This window comes from Electrona antarctica (genome assembly GCF_951216825.1).
Source record: "Electrona antarctica genome assembly, chromosome: 15".
NCBI lineage: Eukaryota > Metazoa > Chordata > Actinopteri > Myctophiformes > Myctophidae > Electrona > Electrona antarctica.
In genome coordinates, this window is record NC_136796.1 from 36,134,584 (window position 1) to 36,154,318 (window position 19,735).

Genomic DNA, 19,735 nt, shown 5'->3' on the forward strand with positions numbered 1-19,735 from the left:
ATTCTGTATTCATGAATGAAAGTGAGTTTTTTCAATGACTGCAGAAGAACTAATAAAATTACCATGAGAGCTTTTTAAACAAAACAAAATACAGTGGTTTATTTGGTGGCAGAACCATCATAATACTTTTCATAATTGACCAGTAGATGGCACTGTATTCACAATTGTTAGTGCTGGAATAGGTGCTCAACTCCTGTGGAACTCTAATCCACCAGGCAGTGGACTGAATTCACTTTTACAACTTCGGACAGTAGTTGAGAACTGTAATAAAATATGAAAATGAAACGGTGAGTACTGAGTATACAGTACATCCAGTATAAGGAACATACAGACAGAAGTTTTTAAAAAGAAAAGAAAAAGAAGCACTCAATATACAACAAAATACATTTTCATAATTCTCCAGTGATTTTTTTTTTTTTTTACTGTCTGGCTAATTTATACTTTGCTGCACAACCTCTTGTTCCTTGGTAGAGTCAAAGTATTAGCCTTATAGGATCTTTGAGAATAAGAAGTAAACGTGGAATGTCTGTATGCATTCAATGATGGTGTACTTACAACTTAGAGCCATAACTGTTCCACTTTGCATATTCACCCTGCTGTTGCATATTTATCTTTAAACAGGGACTGGCTAGAGCAGTGGTTTTCAACCCTCTTCATATATATATGTCCATTATATATTCGGCATTTGAGCCACGGACGACCATTTGTTTGATGACATTTAGCCTCTCAGACCTAAAACTAAAGAATATTTCATATATATAACTATATACTTATAGTTGGATAAGATTTTGTCCACAATTCCATGCTGGAATTCCATAGGAGAGATAACAGGCAAATACAGATCAAAATAACAATTCTTCTACATTCTCTGTAAATGTGTAGACTTCTTGTAAATTAAACAAAAATGTAACTCAAAAATGTAACTCAGCGTAAAATGAAACCAAATAGACCCAGGAGGGTCCATTTGGTTTCATGTTACAGTTACACTCTCAAGAGTTAATGATCTTTAAGCATGCATTGTTACCAACTCTCCATAATTTATCTGGGGACCACCTGGAACCCCCCCCCCCCCCCCCAAGGCCCACTGGTGGTCCCCGGACCACTGGTTGAAAACCACTGGGCTAGAACGTGCACACACCATTCAAAGTGACAGAAAAGAACATGCCGGCCGTATCCATTGCGTTCAACGGAGAAGTGGCGCCCTGTTCTATTCGTTTCCTCCAGCTATTGCAACCCACGCTGTAAAATCCTAATGCCGCATTCACATGGGCAGCTACAAAGATACAGCTGCCATTCATTTTAAATGGAAGCCAGCGACATGAAGATGCAAAAATACATCTGACGTTTGTAGCTAGTACCACAAAAGCTACAACAGCTACAAAAAAGTTGAGGGTTTCAACGTCAGATACAAAGCTACAAATATGCGGTGTATCTTTGTATCTTTTGCATCCGCCAGTGTGGACGCAGCATTAGTGATCATTTACAAATGGATGAATTATCGCTGAGGATTGTATTGTGCACTGTAGCCAGAGTTCATAGTCTACACTTATTGGGTATGTGTATTGCTATAACACAATGAGCTATTTATAATATTCACCTGAGTATTGCTTTGGTTGAAGGGGTGGGGAATTTGGATATTTGGGAGAGCTTTGCCTTTGGTGGACACATGTCATGTGCTCTAAACATTCTAGAATCTGCACCACAAATGAAATGTCCTAGATATGTTTACTTTGCTTAATACGGCTTTGTACTCTGTGTACTGTGTGTGTACTGTTTGTGTGTGTGTGTGTGTGTGTGTGTGTGTGTGTGTGTGTGTGTGTGTGTGTGTGTGTGAGAGAGAGAGAGAGGGAGAGGGGAGCTCGGTTTTGAAAGAGCTGTAGAACAATGTAGGCTAGTTATAATATATGGAGATGGTCATCGACCTACAGAGGACAATTATACATTCTGCTGTTAGCTCAAGCTAAATTTAGCAACGGTAAGGCACTGACCTTGGATTGTGTGTGTGTGCGCGCATGTGTGACCACATGTGTATGTGTGTGTGTGTGTGTGTGTGTGTGTGTGTGTGTGTGTGTGTGAGAAAGAGAGAGACAGGGAGCATGGGAGAGAGAGAGCACTGTAGCCCTCCTCTCACACACATTCAAAACATTCCACACTGGAGAAGGTTAGAGGGTCACATGGAGTATAGGGCGGGACACAGTTCAGCACTCAACAGTCATAGACTATCTCTCTCTCTCCCCTTCACGCACGCACGCATGCACGCACGCACACACACAGACACAGACAAAAGTGACCTAATTTATGATACACTCTGAGCACACAATACATTGAAACCCTGCATGTAGACAAAAGGCTTTTTCCACTGTCATTCTCATTAGTTTCCCATCTTCCCGTCTTCAGCAGGGGCTAGAGGCCCAGAGGTCAGCTGCTTGCTGTGTGTGTGTGTGTGTGTGTGTGTGTGTGTGTGTGTGTGTGTGTGTGTGTGTGTGTGTGTGTGTGTGCACGCGCACGCGTGCGTGTGTGTGAGTGTGTGTGGGCGTGCTGTGACTCATCGAAGGTGTGTCCTGATCCCAGGTGGTTTGGCGTTCACTGTAGACGCTGGGAAAGATAAAGGAAGGAGAAAGGAGACAGAGAGAGAGAGGAAATTAGAGAACTCAATGGAGCTAATTGTTTTGTCATCAGCAAAATGAGTGTTGTGTTGTGTTGTGTTGTGTTGTGTCGTGTCGTGTTGTGTTGTGTTGTGTTGTGTTGTGTTGTGTTGTGTTGTGTTGTGTTGTGTTGTGTTGTGTTGTGTCATCAGACACTGCTGCTGTTCAGTTGCTATACCTCTGTTTTCTTTGCTGGGGTAGATCCGAGGAAAGGGCTTGAAGTCGTCAGGAGGGGGCAAGTCCTCTACGGGGTGGAACTGGAACTTGGATTCAAAGTCATCTGAGGGGCGCGGGGGGGGGGGGGGGGGGTTGGGGGGTGGGTAGCATACGTGTTTTTAAAGTCTGCCATTTTATCTTCATCAAAGCTACAATCTGTAAGATTTAGGTCCAGGCTACACCGCATTGCAGCGCAGCGTGTTGTGAGCTTGTAGATCAGCTATTATAGCTGTGCGATATCGGCACAACTATACTGCAGGTATACATTTGTTGTTGTGCGAAGAGACGGTGGGATGCAACCATTGCAACCTTCTTGCCTTAAGTAGCACTATGAGACAAACTTTAGGAGTCGACTGTGTTGATACGAATGGGACAGAGCGAACCTGTGTGACAGGCTTAAAGGTAGGCCAGTCGACAGCCAAGGTTCTCACTCTCAGATCAAAGTTCTTTATTTCCAAGGACCAACACACTGCCATGCCTTTGGGCACAGTCACACAAAAGCTTCAGATGCATCAGCATTCCATTCACTTCCATTCTATGGGAGCAAGGCGGTGAGTGTCTGGTTGCGGCGGTTTGACAGGACACTTCATCTGAAGCGTGGAGTTCTACACTGGTGAACGTTGACCCGGGGTCAACCAATAGGAAAGAAGCACCGTGCTTCAACCCACTTGGAAGGAAGGCATTTTTGCTTGTAGTTCTCTTCCAGAGAGCCAAGCACTCCAATGTACAGGCGAATTAACTACATTCTTGATTTGTATTGAATTGATACGTTTGACGCCTTGACATGCATTGGCTATAACCCTTCTGATGCAGATGGGACCGTACCATACCCTTCTTTCTTAAATTCTTATATGTTCACACTAGTGGTGACAAAGCGACAGGCTATGTCATTTTCAATGGGAAGTTTGGAAACCACTGCCAGTGACGGGAAGATACAAACTGACACCCGAAACCTGTCGCTGCATGGCGGGCATGACGCGCTGCAAATCAAAGTTGAGCAAAGTCAACCTTTTTCAGCACTCCAGTGACGCATAGTGACGTGTCAATCAATCACATGTTTTCGTTTCACCATTTTCAGTTTCACTCCCCTTCTCTCTCCCAACAATTCCTGCTCTGTTGTGTAAATGGGAGAAAAACAACTACAGTATTCTTGCCATTAACCAGTTCCCTGTGCTATTTAAAACTACTCTTTTCATTCATGATGTGTGGCTCGAGCAACAACCACGGCGCTTCTTTCCTATTGGTTGTTGGGACAGCTCCGTCCCTTTGCTAGTTTGCTCCCATGGAATGGAACTGACACGTGCTCTTAGATTTAACTGTAGTTAGTCACAATTAATAAGCTAGAGTTTTTTGACACAGAAAAAAAATATTTTGAACGGAAATCCTATGGGAAAAATGAATGGGCTTTCGATCTGTGGCACCACAAAATGACCACCACTGCTATGCCCTATGGCTATGCCTTTGTTTTTTTGCAAGATATGCAAAGATAATGTTGATGATTTGAAGGGCAAGCTATGAACTAATGAAGGCAATGCTAAACAACACTTTGAACACTATGCTTACACTTTGACACAATGACAAATGCACATCCTCATCTTATAGTCCTTGCTCAAACCCAAGACGATTTTTGCAATCATATCAGTGACTGGCTAAGCCACCAGAATGCTAAGTCCTTTCTGAGAGATGGATGTTCTCAGTTAACATTGAATATAACTCCTACACACGCACGCACACACATTCTACTGGTGTTCATCACAATTCAAATAATACTTGTTTTGAGTGCTTACAAAGATGTTTAGCATGTTATGTTCTGTTGAAAGCCTAAGGTGTGGGCGAAAAAAAGGTTGCCAGGGACCCCATAAGAGAAGATTTGTATGGCTTTAGTCTACGCCTACGGCATGAGTCTACAGACCCCCATTTAATGGCATTTTTTATCTCTGAGACCACAATTTATATTGTAAAATCAAGTGTTATCAAGAGTGTACAGATGGAACCAAATGGACCACGTTAAATGTACACTCTCAGAGTTACAGGCCCATAAGGGTCCATTTGGTTCCAAACTATCATTTAGCTGGGGACCCCCTGGAACTCCCCGGACACCACTGTGAGAACCACTGTGCGTGTGTGTGTGTGTGTGTGTGTGTGTGTGTGTGTGTGTGTGTGTGTGTGTGTGTGTGTGTGTGTGTGTGTGTGTGTCTCACCCAGGCTGTGGAGGTGTCCATTCCTGAGGCTGGAGGGGGCGAGAGGTGGAGGTGGTGGAGGTGGAGGGATGCGGCTGGACAGCTCAGTGGACGGGGAGCGCGCTGGGGGAGCAGGGGGCGGAGCCAGACGCCCTGCGCCTGTTGCCACAGAAGAGGAAAACCCCAGACATTCAACACAAGTATTAAAGGGCCACTTTACCCCTTTTGCAACCAGATCTTAATATAACGACACTTTCCTGGGGTTTTTAGTGTTTTTAGATATTTTAGTAGGCCTATTTGAAAGTGCCAGTGATGTCATGCATGGACACTGGTCTCACTTCCTTCCTGGACTACATGTTGTTTCAGAAAGACAGCCCTGCCCCTCTCCACAAGGTGGGGTGAGTGCAGCAAAGCATTATGGTAATTGTAGTAATCCAGCAGTGAGACCAGTGTCCATGACATCACAGACACTTTGAAATACTAAAATATCTAAAAACACATATTACCCACACAAAACCCCCAGGAAAGGGTTTCTTGTCTCCCAAACATCATCAAAATAAGGTTGCAAAGTGGCCCTTTAAGTATAAGTACTAATAATTATAATTATAATTCAATATTTTACAAATTGACTTGCTACTCAAAAAAAGTGGGACAAAAAAAGAAAATCACAGTTACATGATTATTGTAAATTGTCAATTACAATGTAGGCATTGACCTTTTAGGTCCAGTGTAAATTGCACAGTGTAAAGTGGGAGCGATGGCCATGATGGATCTTTGCGTCTACACACCTGCACTTCTGGGCACGGCGGGCGGCCGCCGCGTGGGTGCCGTGCAGGGGTAAGAGGGCGGCAGAGGGGGCATGCCCAGACGCATGGCCGCCGGCGACGGCACGGGCGGCGCCTTGGGCGGAGGCGGGGGGAGCAAGGAGGACGCCGGGCAGCTGGGCACGTAAGAGGCGGGGAGAGGCGGAGGGGGCGGGGGAGGGGGGCCCAGTGGGCTGTCCCGCAGAATGGGGAACCTGGAGGGGGGCTCGGAGACGAGGGGAGGAGGATAGAAGTACCCCGAGGAGCGATCGGCAGGAGGAGGGGGAGGTGGCGTCGAGGGCCGGGGCGAGGCAGGCTGTTGTTGGCCATGCTGGATGGGCAGCCAGGTGGGCCGGGTCATCTGAGAGTGTGGAGGAGGTGGCGGAGGAGGGCAGGTGGGAATGGGGGGCGGCGGCTTGCCGGCGGGTCGGTCCTGGAAGGCCAGAGGCGGGGGAGGGGGCGGGGGAGAGGAGGGCATCGGCGGTGGAGGGGGAGAAGAGGAGGTGGCGAAAGCGGGAGGGGGAGGAGGCGGAGGGGAGATGGGGACGGGGGGAGGTGAGGTGGAGAAAGGGGGAGGGGGAGGTGGAGGGGGGGAGGAGGTGGAGAAAGGGGGAGGGGGAGGTGGAGGGGGGGAGGAGGTGGAGAAAGCGAGAGGCGGAGGTGGTGGAGGTGAGATGGGGACAGGGGGAGGAGGTGGAGGGGGGAAGGAGGTGGGGGCGGAAGGAGAACGCTTAATGCTGCTGTGAGATGGCGAGGGAGGCGCGGAGGATGAACAGGCCATGTTGGGGTGTTGTTGGGCGGCGCTTCCGACAGCGTCTAGTGGCAGAGGCTGGTTCCACAGGGGCTTCAGGCCGATGGTCGAGCTTGATCGGAACACTATACAAAAACACACACAGAGCAGAACATTAAATGTATATTATATCAGACAGGGATACGTATAGTGCAGTGGTTTTCAACCAGTGCACTATATCGTTTTGGAGGCTAAAGCTCATCAAACGGTGGTCCGTGGCTCAAATGCAGAATAAATAATGGGCCTTGAAATGAAAAGCGTTGAGAACCACTGTTATAGTGGCATGAAAATACAACGCCACAAACCAATTAGCTAAATCGAAAACATGATACATGATAAAATGACGAGGCTAGGTAAAGCTCTCATTAAGCCCAATTTCATATGTGACATACAGTATGCCGGTTTGTTTGAACGTTGGCAGGGACACAGGGGTGGAGAGGGCTGCGCTGGGGCGGTGGTGTAGGACAGTCAATCTAAAATTGCAAAAGTAATCGTTCAAGGTTTTTTATGATCCTTAGGTTCATCCAAATAACATTCAAAATAGAGTATTATTTAAATTGTGGATCATGGTAAATTCAGGTGTTGAAAGTTGGAGTACCATTAAAAACCTATAAGGCAAAACAAATCTAATTTGAATTATGCTTTAAGAAGCATGTAATGTGTCAAACTAGGAGGTTTTCATGATTCTGAAATCATTCCAAACATTAGTTTTGCATGGAAAACACTCCATGGGCTAAATTAGGCCATAGCCACTTGTTTGTATGTTATTTGGATGACCCTAAGGATCATAAAAAACCTTGAACAATTATTTTTGCAATTTCGTTTGGGTCAGGCCCTTTTTTTTTGCTTAGATTGACTGGCCTAGTGCTGTAAACCTGATATTACAGTACAGCTACAGTTCTACATTATAGCCTACATACTAAACATGTCTACATTTTTCACACCTTTCTCTGTCTGCCCCATTTTTCACACTTCAACTGAACTGAAGTTACAGTAATTGATGTCAAAATGACTAGAGCTAGCCAGTGCGCTGTAACAGTGCTTAAGTTTCATAGAGGACATTAATGCAAACGCTTGGACACATTTACATATATGAATAATAGAAGAGTATGCCATGCTGAAGTGTTTGAGACTTTCCCTTAGCTAATTACTCTAGTTTTATGCTACATAGAATGGAGTGACCTGTACTCTGATAAACATGAAATGCGAAATAATATTCAAATGATGTACTGACTAAAACCGTCCTTAAGTAAGTACTTCCAAACAGCGTTTTTAGAATGCTCCGAATGCAAATCACTCTCTCTGTGACCGAGCTGAGCTGTGAACTCTTTGCCACCATTTACCACATGGATAGGGTTGAATTATTCACAAGTTTCAGCTTGACCTACATTTCATTTTCAATCAATGAAAGTGAACGTTGGCCGCTCGTGTGGCGCAAGGGGAGAGTGCCCCGCACACCACACCAATGCGGAGACGAGGGCTTTGAGTCCAGCGCGGTTCATCCGGCTCGGCCAGGCATCGGTACTGAGATAATGGTTTAAGTTTGTGTGAGAAGTCGGGTCGGGAGGGCAATCTCTCTTGCTGCACTAGTGGCGGCTACAGGTTGGTCAAGGGTGCCTGTCAGTAAGTGTGCTTTAAATGGTAAATGGTCCAAAGCGCTTTACACACACACACATTCATACACCGATGGCGGAGGAAACCATGCAAGGCATCAAACTGCTCATCGGGAGCGATTAGGGGTTCCAGAGTCTTGCTCAAGGACACTTCGACACTAACTCTGTGGGATCCCACAGCAGGGATCAAACATCCGGCTGCTCTACCGGCCACTCTACCCCCTGAGCCACTGCCACCCCGTGCTGAACTATGAGGAATAGGGTGGTCCTCTCCTCTGCACGGCACTACAGTATGTCCTCCAGCTGTAGTTCCTCACTGGCAGGCCATTCCACATGTATATACCATCCTCAGGACCAACCAGCAGGGGTCAGCAGTGACAAGATTGTCTGAAAATATGGCACCTTCCAAGTCCAAGCACTTTCAGTCCTTGTGTGAAAAGTCAGATTGCAATTGGAAGCAGCTGTGTAGTGTGTCCTCAGTACTGTGTATTGACAACACGGCTGCCATCTTGCCAGCAAGGTGCTAACTATGTAGGTGCAACTTCCCATTGACAGGCCATTCATCCAAACAGAAAAGTCCTATCTAATTGTATTAAACAACGTCAAACTCACCAACATTGCAGCTGTACGAAAAGCTTGAATTATCCTCTTACTATCTGCAAAGTGTTTGTTTCATAACACTCCACCGTAGACATGTTATGAGCTATTTCCTGTCAAGAACTTCCTTGCAGATGATTATTTTTCTAAGTGTCAGAGTTATCAGTAAAGCAACCTCCTGCTGCCTCCTGCATTATGTGAAATTCAAAACAGGTGGGCTGTTGAGTGATGGTCAACGAGCACTTCCAAACTCCAGCACTTAGAGAAAAAGATCACCTGCAAGGAATTTCTTGACAGAAAGGAGCTCATAACATGTCTACAGTGAAATCTATTAAACAAACACATTGCAGATAGAAAGAGGATAATTCAAGCTTTCCGTACAGCTGCAATGTTGGTGAGTTTGACGTTATTTAATACAAGTAGATAGGACCTTTCTATTTGGTTGAATGGGCTGTCTATGAGAAGTTACACCTAGTTAGCACCTTGCTGGCAAGATGGCAGTGGTGTGCATATCGTCAATAGGGCACGGGCTGCCCAGTATGCCGATCACCAAACGTATCTTATGTCATCAAGAATGGTGTTCCCTTATTGGCCGGTGGACAACACCGACATACATACCCTGCCGATCGCAGTAATACTATCCAACCAACCTGGGTTCTTCCCTGAGGCATCTCTCTGTCCTGCAGGTCTGAGAGTCGGAAACCCTCCGGCAAAGAGCCCACCCAAAGAGGGTGCCATGGGTGGCACCCCTCCTGCAGAAGAACCGACAGTGCTGGACACATCTCCGCCACCAACCTTGGGTTCTGGGGAACAACGCACGTGAAGTATTAAAAAACAAAATGCATTTGACAAATTACATGAATTAACAAGGTGGATAACAAGTCGGGTTAACTGTGTGGTCAATTAATGACAATACTGATAGGATAATTTGGTTGTACTCTGTCAGTCGTGTGTTATTGCGAACGAAGTGATTGCGAACGAAGTGAGCAGTAACTATAGAAGCTGGCCAAAACTGTCTGTGTGTCTGTGTTTAAGACTCACCCGTGGCTTCCGGGTGCGGTTAGGGTTCGGTTAGGGTTTGGGCAAGGACTATTAAATGAGGACAGGAAGCGAAGACCATACGGTGGACTCCATGTTGCTCCCTGGAAGGAAAGAAACATGTGCAATGGGCTATATGAAGCCAACACTTCCGCGGTCAGCTTCCTTGGTCTCAATTGCGCATGTTTCTTTCCTTCCAGGGAGCAACATGGAGTCCACCGTACGGTCTTCGCTTCCTGTCCTCATTTAATAGTCCTTGGGTTTGGGGTAGGTAGGGTGTCGGACTAATTGCGTGTCGGACTGTTAGGACGTCGGACCAAAGATATGCACCCGTTTCCCATTTTGTCTACAGTGCTCTTATCTGCCATGGGGCATTCCTTCCTCAAGTATATGCTTGTTGGTTTTGTGTGTGTGTGTGTGTGTGTGTGTGTGTGTGTGTGTGTGTGTGTGTGTGTGTGTGTGTGTGTGTGTGTGTGTGTGTGTGTGTGTGTGTGTGTGTGTGTGTGGCGTGCGTGCGTGCGTGCGTGCGTGCGTGCGTGCGTGCGTGCGTGCGTGCGGGCGTGCGGGCGTGCGTGCGTGCTGTGAGTGACCCCCCCCCCTGCGTGCCGTGGGACAGTCCCTCATTTCCAAGACCTTTAAGGCATCCCACAAATTGAGACGCTGTCCCACATTGTGACTGGCAGGCTCAAATGCTCAATAGTTAGTCCCCTAATAGTTGGCTTTCTGTTCTTTCTGCTCTCATTGTCTCTTTACCTGCAAGAGACGAGAGCCACGAGAAATATCCTCTATATAGGCTACAGTACCAAGTTGACCATACCACCCATGAACCATTTTAAAACAATGTGAGACGCCAGAGGGGTTTAATAACAAAATAATATGCGATATTAGGCCTCTGGTCAAATATGACATCAAGGCATTCAATAGCATCTTAAGTAGGCCTATTAGGTTGCTAACCCTGTCCCGTCCCACACAAGCGATACATCCCTCAAACAGTTTGGATCTGGTCACCCTAGTGTGTGTGTGTGTGTGTGTGTGTGTGTGTGTGTGTGTGTGTGTGTGCGTGCGTGCGTGCGTGCGTGCGTGCGTGCGTGCGTGCGTGCGTGCGTGCGTGCGTGCCTGCGTGCCTGCGTGCCTGCGTGTGTGCGTGTGCGCCATCCCAGGAAACCCTGAACTCAAACAGTCCACGACGGAGACATAATAAGCTCCCCATGAGCAGTTTCAAAACAACTGCTCTTTATCCTCTCCACGACTTTACTTTCACCGCTTCTCTATTTACATGAATGTCCAAGGTTTCTTCTGTGCCAAACACACACACACACACACACACACACAAATACACCCCATTCTCTCTTTCCCTTCCCTCATTGGTGCCAATGAGGATAATTCACTGTAAGGGACAGTTGCCCATGTGAGACCCATTAGTACTGAATCGCTGTGTGTATGTGTGGGTGGGTGGGCGTGCGTGCGTGCGTGCGTGCGTGCGTGCGTGTGTTTCTTCCTCTTACTGTCCACAAAGGGGGCACTGCAGTCTTTGACCTGTGTGACTTTCTTGAGCATGGCTCCTCTCTGGATGTCTGCCAGCAGGGCATTCCTGCCACCACCGCCTCCTCCTCCGCTGGACTGCAGCTTGGGAGGGTCCGACCAACACTGTCAACACGGGGAGAGGGAGAGAAGCACAACCAAACAGAACGTAAAGTCAAACACAGATGGAAAGAGTCCTCAATCCTCAGTGCTAATGTAACCACTTTCATCCTTTATTTTGGGCACGTCATTATAGACGACTTGTCAAAGAACTTTGAAAGAATTTCTACATTTTCAAAAGGATTAAAGTGTAAAGCCAATATACAAGGTATTTTCACTATTTGTCCGACGACGAAATAGGGCTTAGGGTCCATTTGGTTACATTTGTATACACTATTGAGGTTACAAAAGAGGATTTTACTGTATGACTGAGATACTTATACATACGTACACTGTATGGTTGACATTGTAAATACAATGCCATTTTAGGGCTGCAGCTAATGATTACTTTCATGACCATTGTTTTTTTTATAATCTTTTTGATTATTTGGCAGCAGCACTGAAAAACTACTTTTCATTTCATAATATGGAATATCATATATGGTACTGACATTATACTGACCATGATACTGATCATACTGACATGATACTGACCATAATGCTGACCATGATATTGACAGGATACTGACCATTATAAATGGCCTTTATCCAAGGCGCTTTCCATAGATTGTGCATTCCATTCACCCCATTGACACACATTCATACACCGATGGCGGCGGAAACCATGCAAGGCATCAACCTGCACGTCGGGAGCAATTAGGGGTTCCAGGAGCCCAGTATTGAACTGGGAACCTCACAGTTCCCATCCGGCTGCTCTACCGGCCACTCTACCCCTGAGCCACTGCCGCCCCAACCATGATACTACTGTAACCATGATACTGGCATGACTATGATTTGATTTCATTGATTTTATATCAGTTGATTACTCAATTAATAATTTCACCCCTAGGACATTTTACGCAACATTCGGAAAACAACATGAAACTGAAATAAACCTTGAAACACCACATATATCTCCCTCTGCTCAAACACACAGGAGCACAGGTTTACCTATTATTATTGTTCCTGTAGGAGCCAAAGAGTCACTTATTTCACATTGATTGGTGATGGGTGTAGGCTCCGCATTGGCGCTTCTTCATTGGTTGGAGTGCCTATGTGGGTGGCCTTCAGTAGGCTACAAACGTAGGTCTTTGCCAGCTGAGCTGATACATTTGTTGACCGCATTTTGCACTTTGTTTTGATTCTTTCACGTTTGGTATTTGCTCACTGTTTGTTATTTAATTCTTTGCACATATTTATTACAGATATATTTATTGGAAATTGTATATTGTAGTAATTGGTGCACTGAATAAGTAAACATTTCCTTTGTTTGGACATGAATCATTTTATCATTGTTTGATATGCGCGTCATTACAGTTTATATGTCTCCCAGGCTTAGGCTGCCGGCTGAATGTTACATTGGGTAATGTTATCAGCCATAACAGTTCCTTTGAAGCATTACATTCTTTCTACTTGACCATTTACCCAGTCATTGTGAACTATGGTTCATGCCATCCACTCCTCGCACATGTACTGTAGGCCAACTGGAAGTCGCAATGGAATAGTGTCTGTCTGCTACATTGTAATTGTAATCATGGTCTGTGTGTGTGTGTGTGTGTGTGTGTGTGTGTGTGTGTGTGTGTGTGTGTGTGTGTGTGTGTGCGTGCGTGCGTGCGTGCGTGCGTGCGTGCGTGCGTGCGTGCGTGCGTGCGTGCGTGCGTGCGCACGTGCGTGCGTGTGCGCAGGACCAGGCTTCACAAAATTAACATGAGAACATTGCGGGGCCCGTTATAGAAATATGACACCACACTGCTATGCAGTGTCTGCTGTCCGCCTCGCCACGTGTGTGCACGCATGTTGCATGTGTGTGTGTGTGTGTGTGTGTGTGTGTGTGTGTGTGTGTGTGTGTGTGTGTGCGTGCGCGTGTGTGCGCGCGCGCGTGTCTGTGTGTGTGAGAGAGTAACTGTACCTCTGATTAATAATGCAAATAACCTCCAGGTGTTTGGTTGACAGTCAGTGAGAATGAATGACGCGAGTATTTACAATTGCATGAAGGGAGGAGTATGTCTGTGAAGAGAGATGGGAGACAGAGGAAAAGAGTAGACAGCTTCGGCTGCTCCCTTGACCGGCTGACAGACATCATTAGCCTAATTGGCATAGAGAAAAGTTTCCTATATATAGTGCACTATACAGTAACCTTCCAAAGCAGTCTGTAGTACTACAGTACTATTACACAATAACATTGGACACAAAATCGACGCGGATCTATCTCAACTTACGGCAGAATGTCTAACAGTGTGTCTAACCATGTCACTCACACCTGGGGCTAAATTGTAGCAAATCCACACCAAGCCACCTGTGATGCCAGGCAGATGGCGTTTACAACATCATATCAATTATTTACACATTTTGAGATTCTGACATTTCTGTGGATATTAGACAGACAGGTCCTTGACTCCTTACTGTTATCCAATTCCCACTTCAATTTCTGGATTCGTAATATGCCTCGTATTGTGTGAAACCGTTGATGTGACCAAGTCATGTTCTGTTGCATGTGAGAATGTCTTGTGCCAATGAAATCGACTCCGATTCTTGAAAAGTTCACTGAGCTCAGTCTTGGCAGTAAAAGAAGACGCAGTCTTACCTGTGGCAGGGCGGCGCTAGGCGGAGGTGGCGGAGGAGGCGCGGGGGGTGGTGGAGGGGGCGGAGGAGGGGGCACAGGCATGACTGACTTCAGATACCTGTAGAAGATAACACCTGTGATTGGATACCCTCTAGCAACAGGCAACAAACACATAGTCAATAAGCAATACATTGCAATTTGATTTATTGGTCTATACTAGTAGCCTAGGCTGGTATACTCTAGACAAAACAAAACCTACGCAACATACGTAAATCCAGGACTCTCTGAAACTGGACAAATTGGTCTCTATAGAATCATTTAAGGCACTACCTGACGATGCAACACATAGCGACTGTACTTGTTTTTTTGTAGCCCCAGTGTATTAGCATTATATGTTCTTTTCTATCTATATTTCATATTGTGTTATTTGTTGTTTTTTATGTGTGATCATGTTGTACTCAGGGTGTCTCTGCAAAAGAGAGCATATGCTCTCAATGGTCTTCCCTGATTAAATAAAGGTCAATACAAAACTAAATCTGACTTTTTTTTTACATTTTTATCCCACGATTTTGTAACCCATTTTCACCCCTGTGTCAATTATCTAATGTGATCCTGGGCTCTACACACCCTCCGCCAACCTAGTCCCCATATATGGGGGACATGGGGAGAGCAACAGACTTGAACTCATGCTTCCTTCATGCCTGAGTGTCCAAGTTGCTCCTTTACACCTGACAGGGGGGAGTTTCCCTGGTTGGATGTAGCGCGTGGAAGGAACACGTTATTCCAACCAGTTCCTTTCACCTCCATCAGGCACCCCGGCTGTAGCCTGGCTAATAAGCCAGACTCAAATCACACTGTCGTGTGGTATTTGAGTCTGGAGATGCTGTGTATGGATCTTGTTTCCCGGGGGGCGGGTTCAAACATTTTCTCTTTGACGCATTGGTCAGAGCTACTGTCAGTCAAAGGTCTCAAGCATTGAACGTCACTGTACCAAAGCCCGCCCATATTGCATACCGTGTCCCGATTGGCCACACCAGTTCTCTGGTGTAGGAAATGGGCGTACAATTGAGCCTCTCCAGACCGTAATCCGCCGGCAGGCAATAATTTTTTGGCAACGGCTGATTCGGTCTGGCTTATTAGCCAGGCTACCCCGGCTGGCCAGGGGAGGCAGTTTAGAGACCAGGATTATTATGTTTTATGTTTTTTGTGAGGGTGCCTACCCTAGGGGACACGGGGAGAACATGCAAACTCCACACAGAAGGGCCCTTTCGCCAACCCCGCCTCGGGTATGGGCACTGATGACGCGGATTAGGAGGCACGCCGCCAGCACCCACAGCGCCCGAGCGGCAATCGAACCCAGGACCTTCTTTCTGTGAGGCGACAGCACTACCAACTGTGCCACCATGCCCCCCTAAATCTGACTTCTATTAAAGGACCACTTCACCACTTTTCAACTTCTCTTCCTATAATTGGTCCTAACTAATGTTCATGATAAAATACCAGCATTTTTTCCTACTCGGTCTGTGTCTCATAGGAAGGCTGTGGGCAGTTCAGAAACCCGTCCACCAGTGACATCATCGATGGTGAATCCAAGCTAATAGAAACGGCAGGCTTTCTTTTCCTGAAAAGTTGCAATGCAAAAGTTGAAGCCATCGTTCTCACGATAATAAAAATCTAAATATATTTTAAAACAAATCTTGTTTAAGAAAAAATCTGCCTAATGATGATGTCACTGGTGGACGGGTGTCCGAACTGCCCAAAGCCCTCCTATGAGACACAGACTGAGTAGGAAAAAATGGTGGTGTTTTATCATGAACATTAGTGAGGACCAATTATATGAAGAGATGTTGAAAAGTGGTGAAGTGGTCCTTTAACTGATAACGATATCAATTTCTGTTTAATTTGTGGTGAACCAGACATTCTAACCAATACAATCTCTGTTACACAAACTTAAATAATGTATAATTACTATGGCAGCATTATAATTTCTCCCGTCAGTCCAAATTCAATTGCCATACTTTTTAGAGTTTTGAAAGCTACATTTGAAAGATGAAACCTTTTCTACATGTATTTAGGAACATCTTCTTTCTCGGTGGACCTGCCTATCAGTGACATTAAGGCTAACAGAAAGACACGTCAGGCTTTTCGTTCCTGGAAAGTTAGCATGCTATAATGGAAGCCATTGTTCTCGCGTTAATAACATTTTAAATAAAAATGTTGAAATCCTGTTTGCAGAAGAAAAAAAACTGCTTATGATGTTACTCGTAGGCGGTTTTCTGAAGTGTCCTCCTATGAGACATGAAATTGAAAAATATTGTACCATTTTATCATGAGCATTAGTGAGGATTTTTATATTTTTATATGAAGATAGGTTGAAAATGGCTGATGTCGTCCTTGAAGTACATTGGTACACCCCGCTCGCCAATGTATTCAGACACGGCCACCGACCGCCGGGGTGGCGAGCGTAACCGAACTCCAGGACGGAGGACTTTCATTTTCCATGACAGAAGCAGCTACCATGGTTGGACAGGGTCAGATTATGTGACCTCTTCCTTGAGTTCCTTCTCCTCCGAACAGGAAGAGCTTTCACAACCCAGCCTCACAAACAGGAAACAGTGAGTGCTCCTTCCTCTCCGGGGAAATCTGAGACACCCCCCACCCCCTCCCTCTTGTTTTCCCACAATGCCCGGTGGAGGGGCAGAGGACAGAAACAATGGTGCATGTTGTGTGGAAAGTTAACAAGTCAGCCCCCCCTAACCCGTAGAGTCGACCCTCACTGGCCAAATGCTTTCACCGTCATTATGTGTGCAGACTGACTGGAAAACATATCAGTGCAGCTCTTGAGGATCATGTTATCAAGTGAGGGAACACAAGATCTCTTTCCAGACTTGTTGAATGATTACACAAGGAGATGCCAGATTCTAAAAGATCTCTTGTGGCTCTAAATATCAATTGCTGAAGGTGGTCATGTCATTATAAAGACAACCTACCCATAGCAGAAAGCGGACCCTTGTGTACCCCCATCTACTTATTTCTATTCATGCATGCTGCAATTTTTTACAATGCAGGAAGTTAGCCGTCTATAAAGGTCCATCTGTGTGTCTGTTGTGCACACATGAATTCAGGACACACAAGTTATCGATATGCAGATTCCATGTGGATTAATTTCTGTGGTCCACCTGATTTTGTTTTTAATATCTCAGTTAAGTGTGTTACACTGCACTTAATTTTTTAAGTGTGGTATATTATAAATACAACCCGAATCACTGATTGATTCAGGAAAACCCCTCACCTGAGGTCATGGTAGTTCATCCTGAACGCATTCTGATTCAAACTTATAAACCAGTCATGTTGTTGGCAACTTGATTACAGCACTATAGCAACAGCACTGGTAATCACAGAGTCTGAGACCTCCTCCCACGGTAATGACATCATAAACGACACAAGCTTGTCCAAATGTCCATGGGACTGAGACGAAAAGAACTCTTTGTGAAGCTGTTCACAAAGTTTACCTATAACTTTGCTACTACAGGGAAAACATGTACATATGTTACTATTGTTTTTACTCTTTGATTGCTCTTTCTTGCACTCTTTATTCCATCCCTGTGCTTTTTTGCTATTTGCTGTTTTTTTGTTGTTTTTAATGTTATACGCTATCTATGCTGCTGCACTGTCTGAAGGAAGCCAAACAAAAATAAGTTGTACTCTTATGTACCTGTACACAAGATGGAACAAAGTACAACCTTGAACCGTGAACCTTTGAAGGCTGTTCATTTTAAAATTTCAGCTGCCAGGATACTTAGCAATTAAAGTGCAGTGGTGTAAAGTAGCTTGTACTATTACTTGAGTATATATTTTGAATTTCCAATACTTTTACTTCTACTCCACTACATATCGGATCCAAATATTGGACTTGTCTTTTACTCCACTACATTTATTTGAAAACCTTAGTTACTAGTTACTTTGTAGATTTTAATTATTATTACAATTGCATTGCCCACTTCAGCCCTACCTGTATATATGACTTGAAACGGGACATTCTGCATAACAAGTACTTTTACTTTTGGTACATTTTGAAGCCAATAGGCCTACTTTTGCACTTTTACTCAGGTATATTTTGAATTTCAGATTTCTACTTTTTTCACCACTGTTAAAGTGAAGTATGGGACAGAACCTGTTTGTGTTTGCAGTGCTTTGTTAATTCCTGGCCTGAGGTCTTAAATGGGAAGTTAACTGATGTGAATCACTTGCTTATTTGAGCCTGTGTGTGTGTATGTGTGTGTGTGTGTGTGTGTGTGTGTGTGTGTGTGTGTGTGTGTGTGTGTGTGTGTGTGTGTGTGTGTGTGCGTGTGTGCGTGCGTGCGTGCGCCGTGTGTGTCTCATTCTGTGATGCCACTCACTGTCATCATAGTGTGACTTTGTACTGATATTAAACTTTATTATTATTATTATTGTGGTGTGTGTGTGTGTGTGTGTGTGTGTGTGTGTGTGTGTGTGTGTGTGTGTGTGTGTGTGTGTGTGTGAGTGAGAGAGAGAGCTGTTGTCTCTATGCAACTGGTAGGCTATCCCTTCTTTCTATTTCTGTCTGCATAGGCTATCTGTGTCAAGTTGCTTCTACAGTCACAGTCAATGTTGATTTTTTTTTTTTAAATGAGGCTATGCTGGTCAACAGATGGTGAGGCTCAGCCAGAGCAGGTGTGAGGTACTGATACAGAACAGTTCTTCCCATTGGTTCCGCATGCATGCATGTCTGACGCACATGCACTGGCACTGCCCTGCAACTGACACAGAATAAGTTTACTCCAATCAATTGTTTATGCTTATAAAGCTTGAGGCAAACGTCAGAGAGATACATCTAGCCAGCCTAATACCCCGCTGCAAGACAGAACCAGGTGAACAGGTTAAAAATCAGGTATATAGGCAGGCCTATATCTAGCATGCTGCAGGAACAGAAAAAAAAAACATTGATAAGGATAAGCCCCACTGATAGTCTTTAAGTACCTACTAGTCTGTGGCTGCCCGTTATTTCCAAACATTACATGCATGTGGACAGGAGTATAGTCAGAGCTTCAGACAAATTAGCCCATTCATGTTGAATACAATTAAGAAGCGTTAATTTATAGGCCTACTTACTAGTTTGACGATGGACGATTGTTTTGCAAACCGAAGCGCAGTAACTGTATGGCTATATTCTGGTGTATACTAGTAGGCTACTACTACAACAAGCGTCCCTATGTAGTTCACCGACCGTACCTTCAGATAAGTAGAAAGTTACACCTGCGCCGAGGGGGACGCGTGAGTGAGCAGACTGCAGAAAACTGCTGGCCTCATAGTGCGCTCCTCTCGTTCCGTCCGGGGACACAGTGACAAGCTGCCCAGCCAGCTGGATATATTTAGACAAACGAGGACACCGTATTCCTAGTACTGCTGCCTGCCTGAGCAGGGACAGCAATGTTGACGTTTGGTTTTCCAATAAACTACACTTTAGTTGCAGCCTGCAGGAACAACAACTTCACCATTCGACTATAATAACCCCCAAAAGCTATTCTTCAGGTCCAAAAAAGTTGTCCAAAAAAAGTGACAGAATAATTCCATGCAGCTCTGCGTCAA

At 45.2% G+C, this 19,735-nt stretch overlaps 1 protein-coding gene across 2 annotated transcripts; it reads right to left on the reverse strand.

Annotated features, from left to right (window-relative positions):
• Window positions 1-1,163: 1,163 nt before the first annotated feature.
• wipf3 (WAS/WASL interacting protein family member 3) lies at window positions 1,164-19,735 on the reverse strand. Of its 2 annotated transcripts, none has more exons than XM_079522619.1 (8): window positions 19,379-19,735; window positions 14,147-14,243; window positions 11,388-11,529; window positions 9,495-9,647; window positions 5,830-6,720; window positions 5,063-5,200; window positions 2,824-2,925; window positions 1,164-2,595 (listed from the first exon to the last, which is right to left on the reverse strand). In XM_079522619.1, exons 2-8 carry the CDS (start codon window positions 14,225-14,227, stop codon window positions 2,546-2,548), a joined length of 1,557 nt encoding a protein of 518 aa, XP_079378745.1. In that variant the 5' UTR covers window positions 14,228-14,243; window positions 19,379-19,735; the 3' UTR covers window positions 1,164-2,545. The 2 variants fall into 2 exon arrangements, with proteins under 2 accessions (XP_079378745.1, XP_079378746.1); XM_079522620.1 differs by lacking the exon at window positions 19,379-19,735 and adding an exon at window positions 19,259-19,358.

Bases quoted from the DNA above. Each gene is read 5' to 3' on its own strand.
- wipf3 (XM_079522619.1), bottom strand. From the start codon at position 14,227: ATGCCTGTGCCCCCTCCTCCGCCCCCTCCACCACCCCCCGCGCCTCCT. The intron at 2,926-5,062 runs GTGAGACACACA...CGCGCCCCTCAG, and splicing joins TGGACACCTCCACAGCCTGG to ATGACTTTGAATCCAAGTTC. The intron at 2,596-2,823 runs GTATAGCAACTG...TATCTTTCCCAG, and splicing joins CCCCAGCAAAGAAAACAGAG to CGTCTACAGTGAACGCCAAA.